General features: G+C 32.6%; 1 protein-coding gene across 1 annotated transcript in view; it reads left to right on the top strand.

Moving 5' to 3' along the window:
• Positions 1 to 26683, top strand: part of Mitf (transcription factor Mitf) — an 81315-nt gene that overhangs the window by 14906 nt on the left and 39726 nt on the right. Inside the window, exons 2-3 of the mRNA XM_018542464.1 lie at positions 1487 to 1694; positions 4695 to 5099. Coding sequence (XP_018397966.1) covers positions 1487 to 1694; positions 4695 to 5099 — 613 coding nt within the window. The remainder of the gene's footprint in view (positions 1 to 1486; positions 1695 to 4694; positions 5100 to 26683) is intronic.

Below are 26683 nucleotides of genomic sequence, written 5' to 3'. Positions count from 1 at the left end.
TATTATGTGCCTGTCGTGTCTTTTCATTAATGATTTGTCTAGTTGGCCACCGCGAATTGTGCCGATTGGCTTCACTGGTTTCTTCTCGTCAGAGTGCGGAGATCGATTCAATCGTGTTTGCGCTATACGAGATTAATTGGTCTTGCCTCGGACTTGGGACTCGATGTGTCCGCTCAGTTGACAACGCTGAATATTCTCGCGTTTATCGACACAAACGCGCAGCGTCGTAAATGATTGAGTCTCATTCCAGACGATTCGATACAATTCATCAACTTGCTTCGATAGAAGACTTAAAACGATAACGGGCCATGTTTGTTTTACTGACAATGAGATTTACTGTTTATTTATGTTAGATGATTTATTATACGATTATATTATAATTTAAAAAATAATACCAATTTATATAATATATTATCAAATTTTTGTTGCATTAAACAAATGTGTTACTGCCTATTCTAATTCCTTAACATCTTTTTATGTACTTTTAATGCCACATATTTAAAACATATATTCTATATAGCGCGTTTTTGACGTTATAAATTTAAGTGGGATTTAGGCTTTATTTGGCTCAGGTATCTGTATATTAATTATTCGTAATTCAGCAATATTTTTGTGGAAATGCGCTTGAAAAACTAAATTGTTTATGTAATTTAATTGTATTATTAAATGAAATTTAATTGAATTACATACATAGTTTGAAAATTTGTATTCAGATGAATATTCATTAAATGAAAACAATTTAGTGTTTCTATTCAAATTTTTTGTCTTAATTTAACACACAGGGGATAAATATTAGTTAGAAGACACACATATTATGCAAAAAATATAACACATATACAATTTGTAAACAAATTGTGAAAATATTCTTTTTTAGTAAAATTAACAAATCCTTTTTTCAATACATGGGTACTCGGATATCTATATATTGAATTTTAAACAGTAAAAACTTTTTATATTTTCGTGTGTATCTTGTTATATGCCTCAAAAATTTTACTCTTCAAATAACAAGCAATTATTTCCTCAGACTGTATTTCATTTTCGCTTTTAGCGTAAATTTTAGGAAACACGATAGAGACAAGCTGAAAAACATATTATCCATTACAAAAGAGTTAGTTCATCTCAGAATCTACGTTTTAAAATACATTATTTTTTTTATTTGTTCACATTATATAAATTATATTATTTTAATACTAAGAAATGTGTTAAATATCAATTAGAAATACACAAAATATTCAAATAACACAATCATATTATGTTAAATTAATATACAAATATACGTCAAAAATTCAACACAAAAAAAATATGTTGAACAATATCTGATTTTAACATAGATGCAAAACATTTTTTATTGTGTGACGATTGCTATCTCTTCGGAGATACAAACTGCTTTCGTGCGCAAGTTAGCGCGGATATAAATGGCAAAAGTACACCGGAGTGAGAAATCTTCGATAAAGTCTTACGTGGAGGAAATATTGGCTTTTTTCAGTCCGCCGACGTTCAAAACAGCGACGCCGACGTCGCGCACGCAATTGAAGCTGCAGCTGATGCGGGAGCAGCTGCAGGAGCAAGAGAGGCGACAGGCGGAATTCCGGCAGAGCTTGCAGCAGCAAAGGCCAGCTGCCGCACCGCCTCGGCCAGTGCCACCTACGCCGTTGCCCACTATCGGTGTGGATGTTCCACCGCAAGTATTACAAGTATGCGTCGCCTTCGTACATCATCCGATCTGCACGATCGATGCTAAATTGCTCGCGCGAAGCTCGAATCATGCAACACGATAAAATTATTTTGCGTTGCGCAATATCACGTTGTTATATTAAATTATAAATTCCAGCGTTATTATATTACAGGACATTATGAATTGCGTGATTACTTGTTCCCTTTGCGCAAGCAATTACTACACGATATACAGCGATACATTGTATATCGTGTATACTATATTATTATATATCTATTCCATATTAATTAATAATTTATAATAATATACAATATATATGTATGAAAAATTGGATAATATCACTTTTCCTTAAGAAAAAGAACATAAATTGGAATTTTTTAAATTTTGTATTATGTGCTGATTGTATTTTAAATACATCGGCTTTCAATCAGAAAAAAAGAATAGAGAGAGAGAGAGAGAGAGAGAGAGAGAGAGAAGTTAATTTTAAATATTTTTCAAAAAAACAATTCTCGGAAAAATGGCACAAAATAGAGATAGTAACGAGTTTTTTAATTTGCATTGAACATAGTTTTTTGGTTCCATCAAGAAAATCGATGGATTCTAAAAGAGCTTTGTATGCACTTCATTTATGTTTAAGCTTTATTTACAAAATTTCATCTTATGAGGAGTAGACTTTCAAAATGTACTTTCTCTATGTTTTTAAATCGGTTTCATGATTTTTTTAAAATTTAACGCAACAGAGCTTTAGAAATATGTTTTTTTGTGAAAAAATTTATATTGTTTTCTAACATGCTTTTTTCGAAATAAAAGTAGATAAACAGTATTAATATCTATAGTAACAAATGTATATAAAGAAGTATATTTGTAAATACTCAAACATATGACTAGATTTATAAATATATTTTTGCCAAGATAACAAAATTAATATCTATATTACTTCCAGAGAAATTGAAACAAGTAATTTGTAATTAGGGGTATGTGTTAACTTATATTTAATTCTGTCGTAGTAAATATTATAATAAAAATACACAATTTTCTTTTCCTTTCCTAAACAATTTTATATTTTTGACTTGAAAGGATAACAATATTAACGAAATTCTCGAGATATCAAATTCAATAAACAAACAAATAACAACGGGCAATTGGAAACTGACAATATAGACAGTAGTACGCAATTTTGCTTTAAAAAAGATTTATCACAATAATAAGAAAACAATTAGTACATTCGATTAATCTTTTAACTTTCTTCAACAAAACAACATAAAAAGTTATTATAGTGATTGTTACAGTTACTACCTCACAAGGATTGCGATCAGATGGCCACCAATTTACTGTAATAATTTTTATGTTGTTTTGCTGAAAAGTAAAGCTTTTTTAAAGCAAAATTGCGCACCGTTTACAGTATTAATTCCTAATTGTCCGTTATCATTTATTTGTTTATTGAACTTTTTACTTATGTTACTTTTTTCGCAGGGGTGCGATATATATAATACGTGTATAGTTTGATAAAGTATGACAATTGAAAGTACTGCAATCTTTTGTCGACATATTCTTAGCTTCTTTCTTTGATTTTCCTTGTATATTTGATGTTTTGTGTCAAAACTGGGGCGTCCGTTGAAGCTATAATAGAACTTGGCGTAAGTACCGAAGTATCCGAAGTCCACCGCGATGGGGGGTTTTCCCAGATAGAGTCTTGTTATCCAAGTAGCGTAGGGTCAAGCATTCGGTTACCATTGTTTGCGTTTCCGTCGCTTAAAGCTCCGTGCATATAGATATACATGTAGAAGGGCGGGTGTGGCTAAGATAACGATACCTTATAGTTCCGAGGTTCCGGTAGTTTGCCGTATCGCAGTAAGGCGAGCTGAATTCTGTAGCGTCGTTAATAGATCTATTCGGTACACCATGTCTATATTGTTAGACTCTCCCCTCCCCCCAAAGTAATGGGTAGATGGTGAGAGGATATACGAGAGAGAGAGAAGGCACGAGAGTCGTAGATGGTTTACCTTGCAATTAGCTCCACGCAATATGGTTGCTGCATTCGTGAAAGGTTGAACACTGCTGCGATAATATTCTCGTCATACAATTTTCATATATAAAGATGTAGATATTTAAGGTCGAAACATTTTATAGAGAGTAATTGAGAGAATAATTTCTAAATTTTTAATCCTTTTTTCTTATTACAGATATCGCACTCTTGCTACAAAAGTGATACAACGCTAAAAATTAAGTTTTCTAGAAAAGGGTAATATTATATTTTTCAATTTAACAGAAAATTATTGATTTATTAAATAATATTGATGAAGAAACATATTCTTGGCATTATTTTTGTTATTTTCATCAAAATCTACTTTTTAGAATTGTAATAATTTTGACGAATTTTTATTAAATTAAGTTAATTCACTTTGTTTTTGATAAAGTAGGGTAATATTTATTTAGCTCATTCATATAGTGATAATTAAAAAATCACATCTTTTAAGTTGTATTATCACTTTTTAAGGGAACAATATGATAAATGCGTTTTTGTGAATATTTTATGATTATTTATAAGTTTTTATACTCCCTGTTGAAGCACTTTAATATTAAAAGGTAATCTTAAAATAATTGTATATATAATTATATAGATAGACTAAGATAATAGACTAGAAAAACATCATGGATGAAATACCAATGTCAGTTTAATTTTCCTTACATACTTATTTTGGACTATAAATATTCATTTAGAAATTATTTAAAACTAATGGTATAAAAAAAGAGTAATAATGCGTCTCCATTTTTTAATACATCTCTTTAAAATCTTTTCCATTACATTAACGACCATACAATATAATGATACATTTACTAGACCAGGAAATCCAAAGATAGTTAATGAAAAAAGCTAATTAATGATAATAAGCTAAGCACATTAATAGTACAGATTTGTGTATGAAAGCTTAATCGATTCTCTGATTAATTATCGTTATCTACGCGACTCGTCCGCAAATAAAGAGCTAACACATCACGACTTACCCATTTTCTTCAGGTGCGCACGCTGTTAGAGAATCCAACTCGCTATCACGTCGTGCAAAAGCAGAAGAACCAGGTGCGCCAATACCTACACGAGTCGTTTCGTGGCGGTGAGGGCGGCGGCGGTGGCGGCAGTGCCGGCAATGCGGTCGTCAGCGGCAGCGCCGGTAGCGAGGGCGGCGGCAGGACACCGGTCGACACCGGGCCGCCACCCGTCCCCATGGTGGTGCAAAGTGCACCGCCCGGCCCGCAGCTGCATCACCCGAAGCCGCAGCATCCTCATCTCGCCTCGTATCCGCACGCCCCCGCGCTGCTGCCGCATCACCCTGGTAACCCGACGGTGGTCTCGGCAAGCCTGGACCCTACCACCACCGGCACCATGTCCCCAGGTCTGTCCAGCGTCGCCACGAGCAACTCCGAGGTACGTGTGGTGTGTAGTATGCGAGTTGATTGCGTGGACAGTACACAACACAGTGTTTCTCAAATGCGAGAAACCAGATATCTAAGATACGATATGTCATGGAGCGAAAATATCCAGTCCCTTTCTCATCTAAAAGTTAATACGAGAAAAGAACGTTTCTTTGTAGAAAGATCTCAACTTTTGTTAAATATTAATATATAATTCCAATAATAATTTTATTAGACTATCAAAATAATTTTGGAAATTTAAACTGATTGTTAGAATAAATTTTTCACAACATTGCATATAATTTTTTTAGTTTTTATAATTATTTTGACAGTTCAACAAAATTATTTGCAGATCTATCATATACTGAGCAAAATTTTTGATCTTTCAAAAAAATCGTTTTTTTTTTTTTGGATAGAGATGCGCGAGATAAGAATTACAAAATTGGTAAGATAAAAACCTTATATTATAAAAAAATTATAAAAATATTTACATGAAAGTTAGAAGAATAATTAGAATAATTTGAGTTCCTCTAGAAAGATGAGATAAGAGATGAAAACGGTACAGTACATAGAAGAAATGATTTTTATAAAGTATTTAAAAATTTAGTTAGCTAGATACAGATCTGAAATTAATTTTATTTAACTGTCAAAATAATTATGTAGACGCACGCGGCTCCAGTTAATTACTATATAAAATATCAAAATTTTCTGTAACACACACACATTACTTATTATCCTTGAGTTTTTTTTTATCACAGATTTGTGTCTAGCTAAAATTTTAGATATTTTATTTCTTCCCGTATGTGAAAGAAGATAGGGGAAAGTAGATTTCATATTAGAGTAATAAATAGTCATTTTCGATTTCGGAATGCGCGAGTCTCGATCGATGAAATCAAAATGACGTAGCTATGCGCGTCGTATAGAAGCCTCGCGACATCGTGAGGAAAGTTATTTTTCTAACAATAAGTCATTCCCGTTCATTCCATCCAATCTACGTACGACGTTTTCGATTAACGCTAACTGGTCTTATGTAATCTGTCGGTTATCCTGCGTCGCCGGGCGGCAACTTCACTCTCTCACTCGTTTAATAATTAATCACTAGTATTCTCCAACACATCGTCGATTCTTGCGTAATCTCGCGAAACATATGACGTCTGCACGCTTCGAATAATTTCTCAACTATAGTTGGATTCTGTAACTTTTAATGATAATATCTTTATCATTATATTATCGTTACGTATATGTGATCTAACAAAAACTGCTATTTTATTATAACAATTATAACGACACTGTCGTTAAGATTTACAAAATATACATAATAAAAAACATTTTATATTTGAGTTAAAATTGATTCTTGTTAAAATTTTTAGGTTAAATTTTTGATACATTCGAGAGTTAATTTAACTCATTAGTTCTTGAGTTTTTGGTAATACTTTAAATATAGTATACTACATAGAAAGAATTATTTCTTTAAATTTATCCTGTGAAAATATATGATAATCATGGGATAGCATGATTAATTTTACTGAAGTGCATGATAAAAATCTTCAGTGTATATTTTGATAATTGATGTGTGTTGCCAACACATCTTCTACATATGCTATTGCATCTGCACTCTAGCGTCATTGGTTTAAATTTAATCTAATACGAAAATCTTATTATTGGTTAATAGGACATTGGGGGATGGGGGGGATGACTAGTTTCTATTCATATACTGAAAAACCCATTTAGTTGAATCAATTAATTTCTTGTCTGGATATGGGCAAACAAAATTCTTGGTTGATACAATAAAAATTTAAATAAATTTATCAGATGTCAAATGTTTATCAGAAACAAGTAAAATGTCACAATAATTAAAATTTTACTTTAACTAAATTTTTTATTTACAAGAATAATTTTGTTTTGTTTTTATAAAAAATTAATTGATTCAACTAAATGAATTCCTTAGGGTAGAATGGCAATCCTTGTGGAAAAGTTATTTTTCTAATATAAAATAATATAAAGTACGGTTATTTAGGGTGCGGAGGAGCGTGCAGGCTTTGTTTTGTGTGGATCAAATAAGTCGCAGCGCTTGAACATTCTCATACCGTTATTCATTAAAAAGTTATTAATACATAAAATTGACAATATAAATTAGTAATATGTTTAACTTTATAATTTACATTTTATGTGGAAAGTTGTAAATCCGTGTGGAATCTCACTTCGTATTGTAAAATGTATGCGTGGACGCAATTTTGTCTCTCGTCTCCTCTCTTTTGAAAGAGCAATCATTGAAAAACTAGACATATCGATTTTGATGAAACTTCATTTTGTGTGGAAAGTTTTAAACCCATTAATAGGAGAGATATATATAAACACTATTATATAATTCTCTATTTGTTTTATTATTTTATTTTCAAAAATAACTTTTTCGTAGGAGTCATCAAAAAACTATTTTATAACCTAAAATGAGGAGATTTTTTAAAAGTTTCATGGAAATCGGAAGTAATCGGTTTTCGGAATTCTTTTTTACATAATGTTTGCGTTATGTGTTAATATATTCATCTTATATTAAATTAACACAAAAATTTGAGTGGACCTTTTGGGACACGTAAAATGTGCTAAAATAAATACAAATTTTTTGTGTAGCTTCGGGACTTCATACTTATTCGTTATGTTCACGGCTGATTTTCTACGATCGTTCTTCGTCGCCGAACGAAGCGCATCGGTCTTCCTTTTCTTTTCTTCTTACACGCACGCGTCTTAAAAGAATCCGCAAACGCTCGCACGAAGGATCCGTGCGTGCATTTAGCATGATACCGGCAGCACATTTCATGACGCTGCAACACCAAAGTAGGATTCACGGCACGCACGCGGTGCTAATTGTCGCCTAGGTCTGCAAATCGATCTGATTTGCGTCGCAAAGCAGATCCGCAAATGGCCAACGGGAGGAAACTTGGAAAGTAGGTCTCTGGAAGATTTCATCGGCTCGTGTTCTTACCGCGAACTTAGCGCTCTGTGACTTTCTGATTACGAGTTCTCGGTGACAACACATACGGTATATGTGTGTGCACAATGTATTATTTTTGTAGGATTGAGTACGAGATATTTTCGGCGTCAAATGGAGAGAATATTCGCTACTTTCTTTTGATATAATATATTGGAATTAATAACATATTCTGTTATTAATTCAATCGTTATAAAATAAATGTCCAATATATGAAAAAAGAATAGTTTTGTTGAAGACCTAAAAATTTAGCTATTATAGCATTATTTTAGATAAAAATCTGAAAATATTTTATAGATATCAAAATAATTGTAGGATATTCAAGTGTGAGATGAGCAATGCTGTAAAAAGTTCTAATATTTCCAGCAATCCAAATAATTTAAGCACTCTCTATATAATTGTTTTAATGGACCAACAAAATTGTTTTCTGATCTGTGTATCTAATTAATAATTTTTAAAAACTTACTTTAGCAAAAAAATCGCTGTTTATGTGTAATTATATCTGACATTATTAACATTATTTTTCCGATGCTGCACTGGAAAAAGACTCCGGTTGCGAATTAAAGTTCTAATAGAAAATGGACTCAAAATTTTATAGTTAAATTTGTTATAACAATAGCGAGATAACCAGATGTCCAATCATGATGACTGGGTTTCTGATCGATATAATCAACATTCACTAGTTCGTTTATTTTTAATCAGAAATTTTTTCGGTGTCCTATATTATATTATAATATATATATTTTCAAGATTGCGCATTTCAATTAAGAAAGGTTTACTTTTTGACGATAAAGTATATAATTCCATTAAAAATTAAAAATTCGAGATTTTTACTTTTTATATAGGTAACAAAATATGACCAAGTTAGTAATAATAGAATATTAATATTAACTTTTGAAAACCGCTTCTCTTGCTCTTTTTCTCGCAGCGTCAAACGCACTACGTCGTGAACGCGGAGAAATTTACCGCAAAATCCGGCTCTTTGATTCTAGTCTTTTACCAGCACCGCAGCATGTGTACAACATAATATTCTGCGCAAAACTTGGAGTCAGCAAACTTTAACGCCAAACGCAAGCTGCGAAAAAGACCTTTGCATCGCGTTCTTCTTAATTTGCCGTCGACGCGAAAATTTTTGTCGCGGGTTCATCCGCGCACCGCTGCTTTCATCGACATTATAAAAGCCATCGATGCGCGTAAAGCACATGCTAGAATGCATATCGCACATATTGTACGACATGAATTTTTTTCTTCTTTTAATCCTTCTACGTCGCAAACTGGAAGCAATAATGTACTGTCGTTGAGCGCGTAATACCCGGTATATATATATATATATATAGCGTGTATGAGGAACGAGCTGGTGGTACGTTAACTCGTCAGCTTTACAATCCCCGGCCACTTAATAAGGCGAAATTGTTTTTGGTGATGATGTATGTACAGTATGTACACATACATAGTACCGAGCGACCGCCTTTAAATTGATTCTTTGATCCGCCGTGCTCCGTTGCGAAGAAATATCGCGTATACCGGGTGTCGCGATCAACATTCTCGACAAATGTTTGATTCGTTAATTTGCGAGTTTTCCTTTCTGACGCTGATTAAACCGTGATCTCGCGCAAACTTCTCAGAAATCAAACGAGTTCGTGCTATTTGTGGGATACGAGGAAAAAACCTGCTCCCGGAGTACAACGTGAACAAGTTGTAACTATTTACGTATTCTCACTAAAACCGCAACGCTAGGATAAATAACATTTTCTTCTTGTACGATTATATAAACGTATTTTAAACAAATAATTTCAAATGTAAGTAGTGTAATATATTATATATAAAGTATGATTTTTTATAACTGTAGTAATCGAAAGAATAATTTTGTTGCAGTATCTAAAAATTTAATATAAAGACGTAAAATACAGAACAATTAAATTAATATAAGTTTTGGCCTCTTGATTAGGCCATCTTCGGATAAAATTATCTAAAAATTTAGATACAGACCTGAAAATAATTTTGTTAAGAGTATGGTGAGCATTACTGCAAAAAAAGACATTTTAGCAACCACACTGTGTAAAAAAGTTCATGTCAAATTAAAATAATTGTAGTAGATAAGGACTCATTTTCACTATAAATTGTGTAATTTTTACATGTATTATTTTTATATAATTTTATGTACCTTTTTTTACCACGCTTGAGCATCCTACATAATTATTTTTATATAATCTAATAAAGTTATTTTTAAATCTATATCTATAGCTAAATTTTTAGATACATCAGTAAAATTAACCGGTTTTGTCATATATAATTACATAATACTATTATTGATATAATTAGAAAGATTAAATATGATTAATATGTAACTTCAATAATGGATTTTTAATTTTAAGTATTATTCCTTTCGGACGAAGGGTAACCTTGCCAATTTTTAATATTATTTAACTCTCTTATGAATGTCGCTCTTTCTCATCAGCAAGTCTCGATGCGTATTGTACGTATAGATACGATGCTATTAAGTAGCGGAAGTCTCGGGGGGAAAAAAGAAAAAAAAAAAATTAACAGTGGATTAATATTTGAGTCTGTCGAAACGGCTGCAATGCCGTTCGCCAGCTGGCTCAACGGCAACTCTCTTCATTTTGAATAATGGATCAGACGCACGTTTCGCGGAATAAAGTAGATATCCGCGGCATTCGCCGCCGGTGGGAAGAGAGACAAAGTGCTTTTAGTCAGATACCCGTCTGCGATAATTCGCGCGATGTATTCATCAGCATATATTCTCGATTATGGATTTTCGACGTTGTCAATATCATGAGATATACTCGGTATCTCTAGAGTTTCACAAGGTGTAATGAAATATTGTGTCAGCCGTGACGAATTAGTGATTATTTTCGACGTACGGGATATACATCTTGAAGTTTAACTACATTGTTTTAGTTAAATGAATAACATATTAAACAGGAACAATGTAGTAGGAACTTGTAGAAATGATTAAAACATTATTTAGTAATAAAGAGACTATTATCAATTTTTTATTATTCAAGATATAAAAATTTAGTTATCTAACATTGCTTTTGGAGCTGTCATATTTATCGGATGTTATCTCAACTTTGATTGCTTACAACTTTCATAAAAATGAACATATACTAATAATTGTTTTTCCATTGAAACATCAGACAAAGAATGTAATGATATATCAAGCAAATATATGTATCTATAACAATAAATAAATAGGCTAATGAGAGTCAAAAACTGCGGTTATTCGTGCGAATTAAAATTATTTATTAAAATATACTTATAAAAATAAATCAGACGTTTCGGCTTCTATTTGAGCCATCTTCAATGATCTGAACATTTTGACTATTGTCCGTTGACTGTGTATCACTTTTATTTCACACGTATAACTTTGTAATTTCTTTTGATGTTAATTTGCTGCATTGTTTTCCATTAATTGCCAAAAAACGATCAAATTTTTTGTCTTATTCTAATGGAGATGATGTATTACCACACCTGTGCAGCCAATTGATGACCATGCTATTTTGAATTTGAATGGATATTGTTCAGATCATTGAAGATGGCTCAAATAGAAGCCGAAACGTCTGATTTATTTTTATAAGTATATTTTAATAAATAATTTTAATTCTCACGAATAACCGCAGTTTTTGACTCTCATTAGCCTGTTTATTTAATGTTATTGACATTCTCGAGAGTTCTATTTTTGATTTAAATAAAAAATATGTATCTATATTTGTAAAGAAATTATAAGCAATAAAATAAGTAGAAATTTCGAAAAAGACCATTAAAAAAGCTAAATATATCATACTAAGAGCATCGAAGGATTAATGACAGATCTTTGAAACATTGTTAGATGTCCAAGTAATTTAATGATAACTTAATTCTTTAAATTAAATAATATTTTGATATTTTTATTTTCCATTTGTTTATATTAAAATTTAAATCAGCCCATTTTTGCCATTAATACGAAATTTTTCAAAATAAACAACATTTATATTAACTTGGTAAATGAGAAATTTTGTGTGAATAATAAATTTAAGTTAACTTCATTCATTTTTTTTAGTTAAATTATTCAGTTAAATTAATGACACATTAAGTAGGAACAATAGCGATTTATAGAGATGATTAAATATGACGAATTGAGTGTAATTTGATATTACAAATTTAATAATAAAAAGTCTATTATTAACTTTTTAATATTCAAGATATGAAACTTTATTCATCTACCATTGCTTTTGGAGTCTGTTATACTTGTCAGATTTTATCTCAATGAACATATCGTAAACTGCATAACCTTCTTTCTTTTCGTCAGAAAAGAAATAAAAAGGAATCGTAAATTCCTTCGGGCGGGAACACGGTATAAATCGTAAGGAGCAAGTGCGGTCGCTTTTACTTTCGGACGGTCGATTGCACCAGAGACAGATAGCAGCGATTTCTTCTGCTTTGATATTCGGCTCACATCCGCGAGCATGAAGAAATCGCGGTCTCCGTTGAAACAATCGTAAAAATGGCCGTAAAAGAGACGACGTATTTAGCATCTCCCGGTTGCGTGTCTCCGCGCACCTAAAATTTTAACGACTGCTCTTTTGCACGATCGACGCGGCTGTTCCAGTTTCGACGGAGACGGATTTCAACCCTCGATATTTTGCGTGTGAGAAACGACGATTTTGACGCGTGCGTCGCACGACACTGTGACCGTTGGAGCGTAATTAATCTTCATCACGCGGTTAATGCACTGAATGACGCGCGGTTGTCTATAGTAATTACCATTAAGATTGATGTTTTCGTAAATAAATAGTTTTGTATAAGTAATGTGCGTAAGAATTTCTTATACAGAAATAACGGCTTTCAAAAAGCCATCTACAAATTTAGCTGGATACAGATCTAAAAATAATTTTGTTAGATCATTAAAATAATTATGTAAGACACTTGAGCTGATTGTTAGAATATCAAAACTTTTTGCAGTACTAATATTTTTACAATGAGTTTTTTACAGTGTTTCAAGATGCTGGTAACACTGTTATCGACAATCAATTTAATTGTGATAGATATTATTAGTTCAGCTATGATTGCGTTTCAAATCTGACAATAAGCAGACGTGCTGCAGTTTATTTATTTGTACGAGGTGTTTCAAAATTTGTGAATTAGATTACCACAGTAAGAAAATTTTCAAAAAATTAAGTAAAAATTTGTGTTATTTGTGATTTATGAATTTTCATTTTGAGCAACAATTTGTGAAATAATAAAGATTTAACTATAGCCGATTATAGACATTTATACGGATGACGCTTAAACGCTGGAGTGTGCGATTACTATAATAATACCATCGCATGCGCAATTCGTGGATAAGTGATTGTCTAAACATAGTCCGTATATAATTGGCTATATTTAAAACTATTACGTGAAATAAAAAAAAATTCACAAATAATTCTTTTATTTATTTCTTTGAAAATTTCCTTGCTGTGGTATTCCGAATTTCGAGATGTGTACAACTGGAAGATACATTTAGAATTTACAAAAAAAGAAATTATTAAACATCAAGACCTGGCTTCAACTGTATATAAAAAAAGACAATTTTGCTGAAAGTTTAACTGGATATAGATATGAAAATAATTTTTTTGGACTATCAATATAATTATTAGAATGCTCAAATACGATAATTTAATGCTGCAAATAGTTCTGACATTCTAGTAAACAAATTGAGTAATTTATCTACATGATTATTTATTGTTTTATAAATAAATTTTACTAATACATATTAAAAAAAAAAACGATTCTGTTAATATATCTAAAAATATAGACAGAGATACAGATCTAACAATTTTAGTAGACCATTCGAATAATTAGGACGCTCGAACTGGTTGTTAGTACGTATATCAAAACTTTTTGCAGCATTGCATTACTCGTCATGCTTGAGATTCCTACATAATTATTTAGATGATTCATATAATAATTCTTAAATAAGTTTTTGATGATTCAACAGTTATTTTTAATAAATCTTCTCGCAAAATAGGTCTTTTTGTATATTGGTTTTTTTACTGATTTAATTTATTTGTAGATCAAATTAAATTGTTGTTACTGTTTTTGTAGTGTTGTTTATTGTGCTTGAGCGTCGATCCTACACCATTATTTTGATAGTTCAACAAAATTATTTTCAGATGTGTTTTCAGTTAAATTTTTAAATAGATACTTCAGCAAAATTGTTTTTTCTATATAGGATAACGAATATCGTCTTTTTGGGTACCATTAACGGAGAGAGTCTTGAAACAAATACTTTTCTTGTCTCTCACCGAGTCTTATTTCTTTATATCTTAGGATTACGAGAATTCTTGGTGTCGCATCGGTGCACTATCGACTTAATTTTCATTGGTCTGACATTCGCGTCGTATGCAAGCCTTAAGCTTTTAATACATTGCGGTTTGAATGGCTTGAGGTCTTAATATGAGTCTGGTATTTGCACCTGTTGCAATGGGGAAATCTCATTTGTATATATGCTTGCATTTAATAGTTTCGCGCGTTATATATTCAACAGGATTCAACGTCAGAATTGTAATTTTCAGAATACTTAGAGTAAATATCATTGTATATTTACCTTTCTTTACTTATTTCAGTACATCTTTCATTTTTTTAAATAGTCAATGTTAAAAATATAAATTCCGGATAATAAAAGAACCAACTTACATATTATCGTGTTACCGTATTAATTGAGAAGCACACATCGTGCATTGAGAGAAAAGTTTGGTGATATTTCTGATTAAAGTGCATTTTTATAGTTATTACTACTTTTTCGACATACAGAGATAAACATAATTATTTTTAATGTATTATTAACATTATAATAGTAACTATAAAAATGAAGCACTTAACCATAATTATTTTATCATACAATTAAGGTTACAAAAACATGTTCTTCTCAATACAATTTTAGAAAAATGGCTTCAAAATTCATGTAATAATAAATGATATATTTTTCTGGCTAAGTTCCAAAAAAAGATAAAATATCTCATTTTAGATGAATTGAGCTTTAATGTAAGTTTCACTTTCAGTAAAACGGCCGTTTCATATCAGACATTACGGTCGATTTAGTCAGTTGTCATGAAAAGGGTAGCGAGGCTATTATCAATTTATAGATAAAATATAAATACGCGTTGCCGAGACCTAAAATCGATATCGGTATAAATCTTTCGTTGCGATCGAAATAATCTAGTTTTCATAACGTCAATTGCACATCGCAACGGAAAGCTCGGAACGAAGAATCGTAAATTAGCGTCGACACAGACGTTTAGGCTCCGTTATGTAATGGATATTCTTCGCTCGCGCGCTTCTATGCACATGTATGACGCACACGTGTACAGTCGCGCACGTTCCACCTAAATATTCCCTGCTATTCCTACCTTCTGCAGTATTTCAGCCGGTTGCGTTACTCCGGCAAGCTCTAGTTCAGCGACGCCGATAGATCGCACTTACCAAATATGAGATCTGCTTCTGCAACTAGGCCGAGGAGTGTCTCGTATCTGTAACACGAGCACGGAATACGTAATTGCGGGTGAAAGATGGAAGTTACAATTAGATCTATTATATACAACCGAACTTTGTACTTGTCTTGCTGATCTATTATCGACTCAGTAAAATGGAAATTTAGATAAGAGAGATGTGCGCCACCGATAAGAAAGATTGTTTCCCTTCGAAGTTACAGTTTCATGCAATTAGAAATTGGGAAATGAAACATATAGTCTAATTAAAAATATAATCGTAAATAATCAAAAAAGATGATCAGTAGTAGATCAGTAAAAGATACAAAATATAATAAAAGATTAGCATTCTATAAACATATGTTTATATCATATATTATTTTAGAATTTATAGGAAATCATCAATACTTTTTGAGCATATATATTTTTTAATAGTTATTACTGCTATAATGTTAGTAATATTAATTATATATTATATATTCACAATATTTTATGTATTAAAAGAGAATATGCAACCTTAAATAACTATATACATTTATAACTTATATAATGTATATAACGTATATTATAATGTATATAACTTATATACATTTTTGTATATAAAATATAAATATAATTATTATTATTAATATTGTAATAGGGATTTCTCTAATCATAATTATTTTACTATGCAATTATAGTCGACAAATATAAAACATTTTTATCTCAATATATAGAATTCAGAATGTTTATTAAGTAGTGTAGTATAACAAGTTACTTTATAATTTCACAGTGTTGATCTAGCTGTTTACCCATTCATCTGTATGTTTGTTCTTCCGTCGTTCGTCCGCAAGATTAAAAAAAAAGAACAGTTTAACTTTTTCAAATTTTATTTTCAATGATATAGATATTCAAGAACCTTAACTTCACCGAGGCATAATATAAATTAAATCATTTGAGGATTAATCATTGCTTTATTGAGGAATAAGGAGGTTAAAAGTTAATAGAGAGTCATATATACACATAGTATAAGAGATTTTCATTTATATAAGACACACACAAAAGGAGTAGTTTGAAGTGTTAATTTTGAGAGGTTGTATTATATTTCGACATTTTTAACCAAGTTCTTTCAATAATTACAAGTTTTTCGTTGCACTTCTTCGTTACATCCATTACAAAGGGTTTATTATTATTTTATTGATTAAATTGTTTTTATATGTAACGTAAAATAAACGCACATTTATTACATATTAGCGCGATATGTAAGCGAGAATTTTTCTCTGATTTTGAAACATTATTTAAGTTTATCAATCCAGATAGCTGCCATTAAACTTTTGTCGTTCTTTAAAAAAGAATTACATGACACGGAACATGCAACCGACTCTATCGGGACCGTAATCTATTTCTTTCGACGCCGATAATCAATATTTGCATTTTACTCTTTTACTCTTATCAAACGTCAATTTTCAGATTATGTACGACACAGATATTTGATGTAAGTCTCGTCTCGTCGCTGTATTACTCCACTTTATTATCTTGTTAACACACTTTATTTTATAAAATTACAAATTATAACGTCGCTACGGCTGTAGAAAAATAAAACGATTATTGGAAGCTTTTAAGGCGTTGCGATTCATGCGGTATATTTATTATTTTATTATATTTATTATTTTAATACGAAGCCTATAACAGTCTAGCTGAATCTTAATTGCTTTATATATAATTTCGCATGAATTTTTATACTGGTATATGTGGTCTTTCAAATATAACATTTACTTTTATGCATTTTAATTCCTCTCTTTTAACTTTTCGAGCCTTTGGAGAAATAAATAGATAAGGATGTTTAATATTCTATTTATTATTCACCCTTAGGGTGCCTTCCAACAAGCGACACAGATAACACGGTGTGACACAGTGTATCAGTCCTTGTTGTTCGCCAATGTTAAACAAGGATGAGATGATTACTGTGTTGTACAGTACCGCTTGTTGAAAGGCACACTAAAGCACACACACACACATACACACACAAGTCCTTTAAGAACATAACAACGAAAAATAAAAAAAGAAAATGAGAAAAAAGTAGTAATAAAAAAAATAATCAAAATAATACATAAAACAAAAATATACAAATAAAAATGAGAGGGAGAGAGAGAGAGAGAGAAAGCGACAGACATAAGTCAAGTCTATCTTTTTGAAGTTTGTCACCTGAAATTTAACGACTGAATGATTTATGCAATACCTTGAACATAATTACATAAACATACGAAGTAAGCATCGTAATCGTATGTTATATAAGGTCATAAAAATGTTATCAATAGCTGTTAACGCACCAATTATCTCAATTTTTTAAATTATAGTTAATTGAAAATAAAACTTATAATTTACTACATGAATATTACATTAAGAGGGAAAATTTATTTATTCCATTACTCAATAGTATATATACAATAGCTTACATCATTCATCATCACTCGTTATCGCTGTTACTTGCTTTTAATGACGAGTAGGAAATCTCTAGGACCCAATCGTAAATATACACACGTCTCTCTGAACGATTCTCGTAAATATAAGATAGTACGTTGTATCTCATAAACTCATATTTTGACGTAAGTGCTATGAATTGGGACACTCGTTAGATTTCTATTATCATATGCTTAATATATCGCCTGTCTATCTTTATTCAGTAGTTATGTAGCAAGGGCCAAAATCCCCATATATCTTCTTTAGTCAATGGAATCAAGCCGATTGAAAAAATAAGTTATCTAAACTAAGATAAATTTTAAAGAAAAGGGCAAATTGTTTATTACGATTGTTTGGTATTAATATTGTTAAAAATTACAGAATCTGAAATCTTTGGAGTGAAATCTAACTTTAAAGAGTAAAAATCTCATTCTTAGAAATTGACAATTAAAAGCCACTCTTTTTTAACACTCTCTCTCTCTCTCTCTCTCTCTCTCTCTCTCTCTCTCTGGCTCAATTGTCACTTTTTAAAATTAGATTTCGCTCCAAAGATTTTAGAGAGTAGGGTTAATTCTTTTTTGCTGTTAAAAATTTAAAAAATGCATGGAGAGAAAAAATTTGCTATGAAAGTTAATCCTACACTATAATGGCAAATTCCATTTGCAAATATAAGGTTTGAAAATAATTTGCAGGTGTAACGAATATACTTTTTCTTACTTACTGCAAAAATTATTTGCAATTGTAATATTGTAAATGCAAAATATTTATTAAATATATTTTTTGCTATAAATATTAAACAAATTTGACAATTTTGTAATCCCTTTCGCGTTCATAGCAAATCTTTTCTCTCTGTGTGATGACTTCAAAATTTTTAATGGCGAAAATTCGAAGATTCGAGTCAATATTTTTGTTCATTATACTTGATTTATGTAATTACTTTGATAACCCATTAAAATTATTTTTAAAAAAATTATTCACTAACGACAATCATTTAATAATAACATTGTTAAGGATTACAAATAACATTCTAAGTGTGATAGCATTAGTACTGACTGTAAATATCATCAGAATAGAATAAAAAAGAAAGAAATAAGACCGATTAAAATTTAAAAAATGTAAGTAGTAAAGTAGTATGAAAAGAGTCAACACAGCTGTTTGTTTGAACATATGTTTATCAAAATTATTAATCAACAGCAATTAAACGTTTTGACTCTATACTCTTAGGTCATCCTCAATTACAAAAAGGCTAAACAATTAATTCTTCAACATAGAATATAAACGTATTCAATTGATGTATAAATTAAGGTCTTGTAAGATGTGTAAGAAATGTGTGTTAATATCGTTAATTTTCTGAAGATTGGACCGGTAGTGGAACCCTATAAAATTACAATATATGTTAAATTGAGTCTGCATTATAGTGCAGAATTCGCAGTCTCATTTTTTACGTGAATATATAGTTCAACAGTTCTAAAAATTACAATCAAAAATCTTTATTTCGAAAGTCTAATCTTTTAAAAATACAAAAGTACGAAAAATCTAAAAAAATTCAATGCAAACTGCATATAAAAGTTTTTTTCTATCACAGCATTTTTTTTTATAGACAGCCTATTTCGTATGCACAAAAAACTCGTATTTAGGAAAACAAGTTAAAAAAAAAAAAAAATAGAAACACCGTTTGTCGACGGCGCGAATCAGATTTTCCCTAGTAAATTCCTTTTTCGAAACGAGTGATTCGGTTGACAGTTTGCAACTAACAACAACCTGTTGCAACGGCCGTTGGCGACCGAGTGAGCGGTGAGCGCGTGGCGTACAGACCGAGTACGTCCGAGTGACGGCGAGCGTAACCGAGCGGGTCCGCGCCGTTTGGCCTGATGCGCGCGTGGAGCTTCTTTCAGAACACGAGTCCGTCGCCGCGCGTCGCGAGGTGTGTTGTTTGTTGCTCCTGGTGGGCGCGCACCGTGCGCGGTGGTCTATTGTCCCGAGGTGTTTCGCGCAATTGTTGACTAGGCCGCCACTTAGCTCCGGTCTACGCTCACAGTGACTCACGAAGAGCGACGTTTCACGGCCTTCGAATCTTCGCGGTAGCGCGCATTCGCCGCCACGTTTTGCGCCCCCACTGCTTACGGGGAAACCCCGTATGCCGCGTAATCGATCGATCGATATCGCTTACGGAGCGCGTAGGGCAACACGCCGACCGCACGCCTCGCGTTCGTCAGTGAAGAAATTTTCCACCTCGATTAACGGACAATCGCCTGAGAAGTTGTTCGTATATAAAGTGCTAAGCGAAGATATACGCTGTCATAGGATTTAATCCGCTTTCTGAATTGTACCGTGTGAGCGAGAAGAGCGCGCTTTTTGAACGAGAAACGGTGTCGCAGCTATGAGTGACACTTTCAACGCGTATCACCGTGTGTGGCCGTAAAGTTACACCAAGGACATTCCCGCACGTCGTTTCGGACTTTTATGATTGTGCGCGCGGAAACGAAGAGGTAATAAACTGTCGATCTTTCTATCTGAGATTTAATCGACGGACTATTGCCGAGGTGTTAAGTAGGATCGTAATTGTCGGAGAAAAATTATACTGACTGTCAGAGAAGACGGAAAGGTCGCATCGAATTTCATTCTCGAGCGAATGCGGTACCGTTTAAAAGGTACGAGTGAAAGCGTACGGGCTGTCCTCGCCAGAGAATTTCGCGATCGATTTATTCACTTCGACGCGATCGGAATTGCACAAGGCACGTAACAGTGGAAGCGCGATTCATCGTAAAGTGTGACAGCCTTGAACAACTGCGAGAGTATATAAATTCAATCGGATAGATTCTGAATCTTGTCATTTCCTAGAATGCAAGGATTTCCTCGCGGGATCAAGAGTTTTCCTCGCGCGTGACCTCGAGCTTTGTCCTTGTAAGTTCATCAGAGTATAACCAACTGAACGTGCGACAGTTTTGAATATACCAACCGTAGTAAACTTTTCTCAAAGGTATCCTCGAAACAACGTAGAAAAATCTATCGGCGCTATAAATTGAACACTTTTCGAGAATCGTAAAAAAAGAATTAATAACTTGTATTCGAATTTTCCCCAAACCAATCAAGCATTGCGAAGTATCTGTTTTCTTCCATTTACTTTACAGAAGTCTATTAATAACGCAATGGCAAAGTAATTTTAATTCAAATAATCAAAGATCGTCGAAATTCATGTGAAACATCAAAGGAGCCTTCACAGATAATACTCGAAGATTTTGAGTACAGCTCCAACGTTTAATAATTACTTATCAATTTTTGGAATGGTATCTTTTTTGATTTCATTTTCATTACAACAAACGATCATAGAAGATCATACTATCGCACGAAAGATCTAGATTTGTGTATATCGCGGGATGATATCGCTCTTGAAGTAATCATTACGGATCGAGAGGCGAGTTATCTGGTAGCGGCGACCTTGAGACGAAACAATCTCGCAGGTGAAACGCGGTGGGAATTGGCACTCGGTGCACGCACAAGTGAACGAGCGATCGATTGAGGAAAATGCGCGTCTCCTTGCCATCGTTCTCGGCGCGGTCGCGTCGTCCGTCCTGACGATGAAAGTGTCATCGATCGACCCAATTGCGATTGTCTCTCCCGCGAGCGGATTAGTGACGAGAGGGAAGACGGTCCGCGGCGTTCGACGCGGTGGACGACGTCCGGAGCGGAACGCAGAGAGAATAAGAATACGCGCGTCGCGGCCTTGTCATAAACGGGACACGGGATCCAACGAGACGACGGCGACGATACGAGTTTGTTATCTAATTGTCAACGTTGATTCGACAAGCCTCCCGAGAGAGCGTCGTAGTGACTTGCTGACGACTGCGAATTACTGGAAATGCCGTTTTCAGATTAAATGACAACAACACGCCACGAGCTCATCGACCGCAACTGGAAAACCATTTGAGAGTTTGACGAATCGGGACACTTGAAAAATTTTAATTCATTTCTGAAATTGTCAACGTCTGCTCGCTAACAGTGATAGCGTGACAATCTTAAAAGAGGATTGGTGATTGATGACGCCGAGAATATTATTTAAGGAATAACATATACACCGTGTTCGTCGATTGTGAAAGAGATATTGGTTTTGAGGGACTAAAAGTATGTCGAGATCATTCAAGATATTGTTATCTAATTGCTGATAGTGATCGACGGTATCTCCTGAACCGAATTACGCCGCGCAGTACAGAAGGATTGCTTAACGGCCGGCCAGTGTCAATTTCTGAGGTCTTTGAATCCCAGAATTATCGTGCATTTTCCCTCGAGTCGTGATAATTGTGCAAAGTGCGTAAATCTCTTTTGCAGAATATTGGTAAAACTCGCTTCGGGAATTTCTTTCTGTACGAGGCGGTTCGCTGCATCGATCGGAGTTTAATTTAGTACTTAATTCGATAAACAGCGATGGGCTATTTCGATGCGATCGGCATTGCCTCGGTGTGCTCGCTCGATTAATCGGATCGGAGATCGACCGGCAAGCACTGTGCGCCAGCGGCACATCCCTGGGGATATATTGATAGCACTCGGAAAGAAATCGACTGGAAGCGACAGCTTCGCGAGCACGTGTCAGTTACCAGTGGATCGGCACTGCATCATGCCGGTGTTTAACATTATCACGCGAAGGTGCAAGGTGAGTGAGGTGAATTGTAGATTACTAATACGGGTCTCTGCACATGTTAATTTTGGAGAGGCATTAAATATTATCTCTATTTTTTCAATGGCGCGCCGCAACCTTCACCACGACGACGATCGACATCGACAAGCGAGTAGCTTTTAAGTCATATTTAGAACGATTGGCGACTAAAAACGGATACGGCTAAATTAGCATCTATGAAAAAAACTATGTTTTGCCTTAAACGAGCTTTTTTCTTACCGACTCTTTAATTTTGTGCCAAGGTTGACAAAATTGCGAGAACCACTGTTGTGGAATAATGTGACATTGAAACCTATGTATACGTGTGCAAAAAACAGCCAGTCACATTTGTAACGCATTTGTAAGCACGGCATATGCATTACTAACAAGTCCAAGTGTCGCGCTAAGAATTGCATTTTACCTTAACGGGCTGTAACTTTCGTTTTCGCGACGACGCGGTGCACGCGTTTAGAGCGTAGCGTCATTACCATACAACGAACTACAGAGTTAACAGGTTGTTTTGACCGTGGACGGTAATCGCTGTTGCATTTTCCAAGTTTTTCACGATGTCTGTTCGAGCAACGAAGCCAGGGGAATTTCTCTTTCAACATGATCTCGATTTCATGTTTTCTCAGCGAATTCGATGATAAGATACAACGCGTCATAGATAACCGCATTTTCCTGACACCAAGGCTGCAGTCGGGATATTACAGCTTCTGTCACTGACGCATTAATTGCTCACTTTAGATTTTGCTATGAAATGTATTTATGTGTTTTCTAATTATTTCATACATAAACCCGAATATTTTAGCGGTTAAAAATAGAAAGGAGTAGCACATGGAAAGTGTCTTTGAATTTTTTTTAAGGGCAGGTTAATTTAGAAAACATTATATAATTTAGAAATAATTTTAAATCGATTTTTTTTATTGATTTTAACTTTAATTTTAAAGGTATTTGCTCCGATTTTTTTAAAATTGATATTCACGGATCAATGTACTTTCAATTAACATATCTTATTTACTTAAAGTTAACGATTTTACTTTTTAAGGTCATAATGAAAGAATAAGATTAAGATTATGTAACTTAAAATTATGTATTATAAGTTTGTGAAAAACATTATGTAAGTTTGTTATACACTATTTCTCACAACATAATTTAAAAAATGTCCATTAGACTTGTGAATACTAACTGGGTTAATACTATAAAAATATCAAATTTCAAATACATATCTATACATCTATAATAATTTTTATAATCCTTTTTTGTATTTTAAAATAAAATAGATTTATATTACGGCCTTGGCTAAAAAATATTATATTAGACCTTACTATTAGTTTTAGTGTAGACGTCATCAAAGCTACTATGAATCATGCATATATTTAGGTATGTATAATAGTTATCATATGTTTGGGACACCATGTCTTATCAACAGCACGTTTTTGAGAAATCTATCTTGTCTGTCACGAAAAGCATTATTGAACAATAGTACGAGTATCTATCTATTCCCATTCTTTCTTTTTGAATGTGAAATATACTTATTTTTACGACTGCGATAATATTATCTATAATAAACATTATTTTGGCCAAGACGATTTGCAAACTTTTTATCTTTTGAAAAACTTTTGGTATCAATTTCTTCAATTAAATACATTTTTTAATGTAAATAATATTGTATACTATTTTATGTGCTCTTTAATTAATTTTGATACTAATCGAAACTATTTCTTTCTCTGGTTTATGCTCGACAAACAATTACCGGTAGTCTATTTACATCACGATTAATTGACAGGTGTAGTCGATCGCTAGATTAATCGCTTTATCAATGGTATGTTTCAACGCGCCAATTCGTGATGTGTCACGTTTGCCTTTCTCTTTCTATGTATTCGAATCGTCACGTATCTTACTGAATAAGCATTTAACTGATAATCTATCAGTTAAATGCTTATTCTTTTCGCGATGCTTATGTTCCGACACGTAAATATAATCGTTGAAATTGTTAATTAAGCGGAAATAATCTTTCGAGAAATATGATTTGAAGCGTCATAAAATGCAAGAAAGGTTTGACGCAGCATTATGTATGTAAAATTTTAAATATTGTCGGTATAGCTTTTGCGTGCAGTGACTGAAATGAACAGATTTTCAAATAACGTAATTTTTAAGACAAACAATTTTTATTTAAATACGTCTTCTTGAAATTGTAGTCTCCTCTCTAAGTTTACACAAATTTAAAAAAATATATTCTTGATTTATTATTTTTAAAATAAGATAAGAAGATAAGAAGAGTGGAGTCTTTGAGAATGCATTGGAAAGAGATAAAATTCAATATCACACACGATACATGATGCGTCAAGCGGTATAATAACATTCAAGCCATGTGTTTCTTTCTACTTCTTAAAGAAATTTAATATAAAGAAATTTTGAAATTGTTTTTTGTTTGATATATGTCGTTTCTCTCCTAAGTAAGCTTTCAAGTTTTGCTTCGTGTATTTAGTTTCATTATATTCTGTTTTCTTTTCTTCTTTTTAATTATTATATTATACTTTTATCTGTTATAGATATGAATGGTAGATATGCCTTAGAAAAATTCTAGTAGGAAAAAGTGCAATTTTAACGTAACCATGTAATGCAACAAATTCACGTAACTATTATTTCATAGAATCGTTTATGCATATAGAATCGTAACTACGAAAGTAATATTTCTCGTAATGATATCTTTTCAGTTCAAATATTTCTTTGCTATAACGTAAATAAAAAAAAATTACTAAATTTTTCAGAAATTTTACAGAAAAATTACTTAATTTTTCTGTATTTTTCACAACTTTAATCTTCTTCTACTTTATCGTTTGCAAAGTTTTATTAGAAACTTTGTTCATTTTTTACAAATGAAGATCGTTTGAAAAATCATAATGTCTTTTTTTTTTATAAAGTCTTTTGTAATGAAGAAGATGTAACATATTTAGCAGTAAGTTTAAATACATTTTTTAAATAGATTTTTAAAAGCGCGCTAAAAGAATATAGAGAACTTAAGACACAGAATAACAATATCGTTATATTTCTTTTCACATTGTCATTATATATAAAAACAATTCTCAGTGAAGTCGTATTTTTATCTAATAGAATACACGAAATCTCCTTCATACGGAATGACAGAAGCTGCAATAAAATGATGCAGGAGACTATAATGGAAAAAATATACATTAACATGAAAATATAAATCTAAGAAGAAGAATATGTAAAACATTACTGTCATTTTGTATTATCTTAAACATTGCGAAGCTTTACAGCTTATATCTTATCATATTAATGTCTCTTATCGTTTATATTAACTTGATGAGTTACACGCGTTATTAAATTACATTTTTCAGAATATTCTCAGAGATTTCATATTCTTTTATCTAGTTTATTTTATAAAATAATATATTTCTAGAGAAATATTATTGTATTTTGTTCAATTTGTGAACTTTTTAAATAAAAAGACAATCTTAAGAAAAATAATTGAAACAAAGTAATCAATGTGATAAATGTACTGAAAAATTATTATCGAATTCGTTAATTTAAACTGTTTACGTTTACACTTTAAAGATACAATCTCAGAGGATTTACATAGACTTGTAAGAAATACGATGTAATCGTATCTCGGAAATCATTATGAATGTGACATTAAGGTTTTCTATAAATCTGAACGTTATGCAAGTACAAAAAAAGCGAAAAGAATAAAAAAATGTTCGTCCGTCTGTCCAATCTAAAGTAGAATCGGCAATTTATAGTCTTTGTTTTGATATATTGATCACTGTATACACGTACCTATCTACCGATTAGGAAACAATGCGGGAGTAACACAGTTATCTCGCGTACTTCCGTTTGAAAATAATCGCACGCACACTCACTGGTTAATAACCTACATCCGGCCTGTCTCGGTGGGAATTCGCGAATCGACCGTCGGAATGAATCGTCGTCGAATCGTGGCGATTTTACGGAAAGGAAACGCCGACACACGTGTATCGGAAGCGCGTCGCGTCGGTGCAAGATAGAGAGAGAGGGGGGGGGGGGGG

The sequence above is a fragment of the Cyphomyrmex costatus genome, unplaced genomic scaffold (genome assembly GCF_001594065.2).
Source record: "Cyphomyrmex costatus isolate MS0001 unplaced genomic scaffold, Ccosl1.0 scaffold332, whole genome shotgun sequence".
Classification (NCBI taxonomy): Eukaryota; Metazoa; Arthropoda; class Insecta; order Hymenoptera; family Formicidae; genus Cyphomyrmex; species Cyphomyrmex costatus.
Note: the sequence above shows the minus strand (reverse complement) of the source record. Positions and strands in the feature narration are given on the sequence as shown.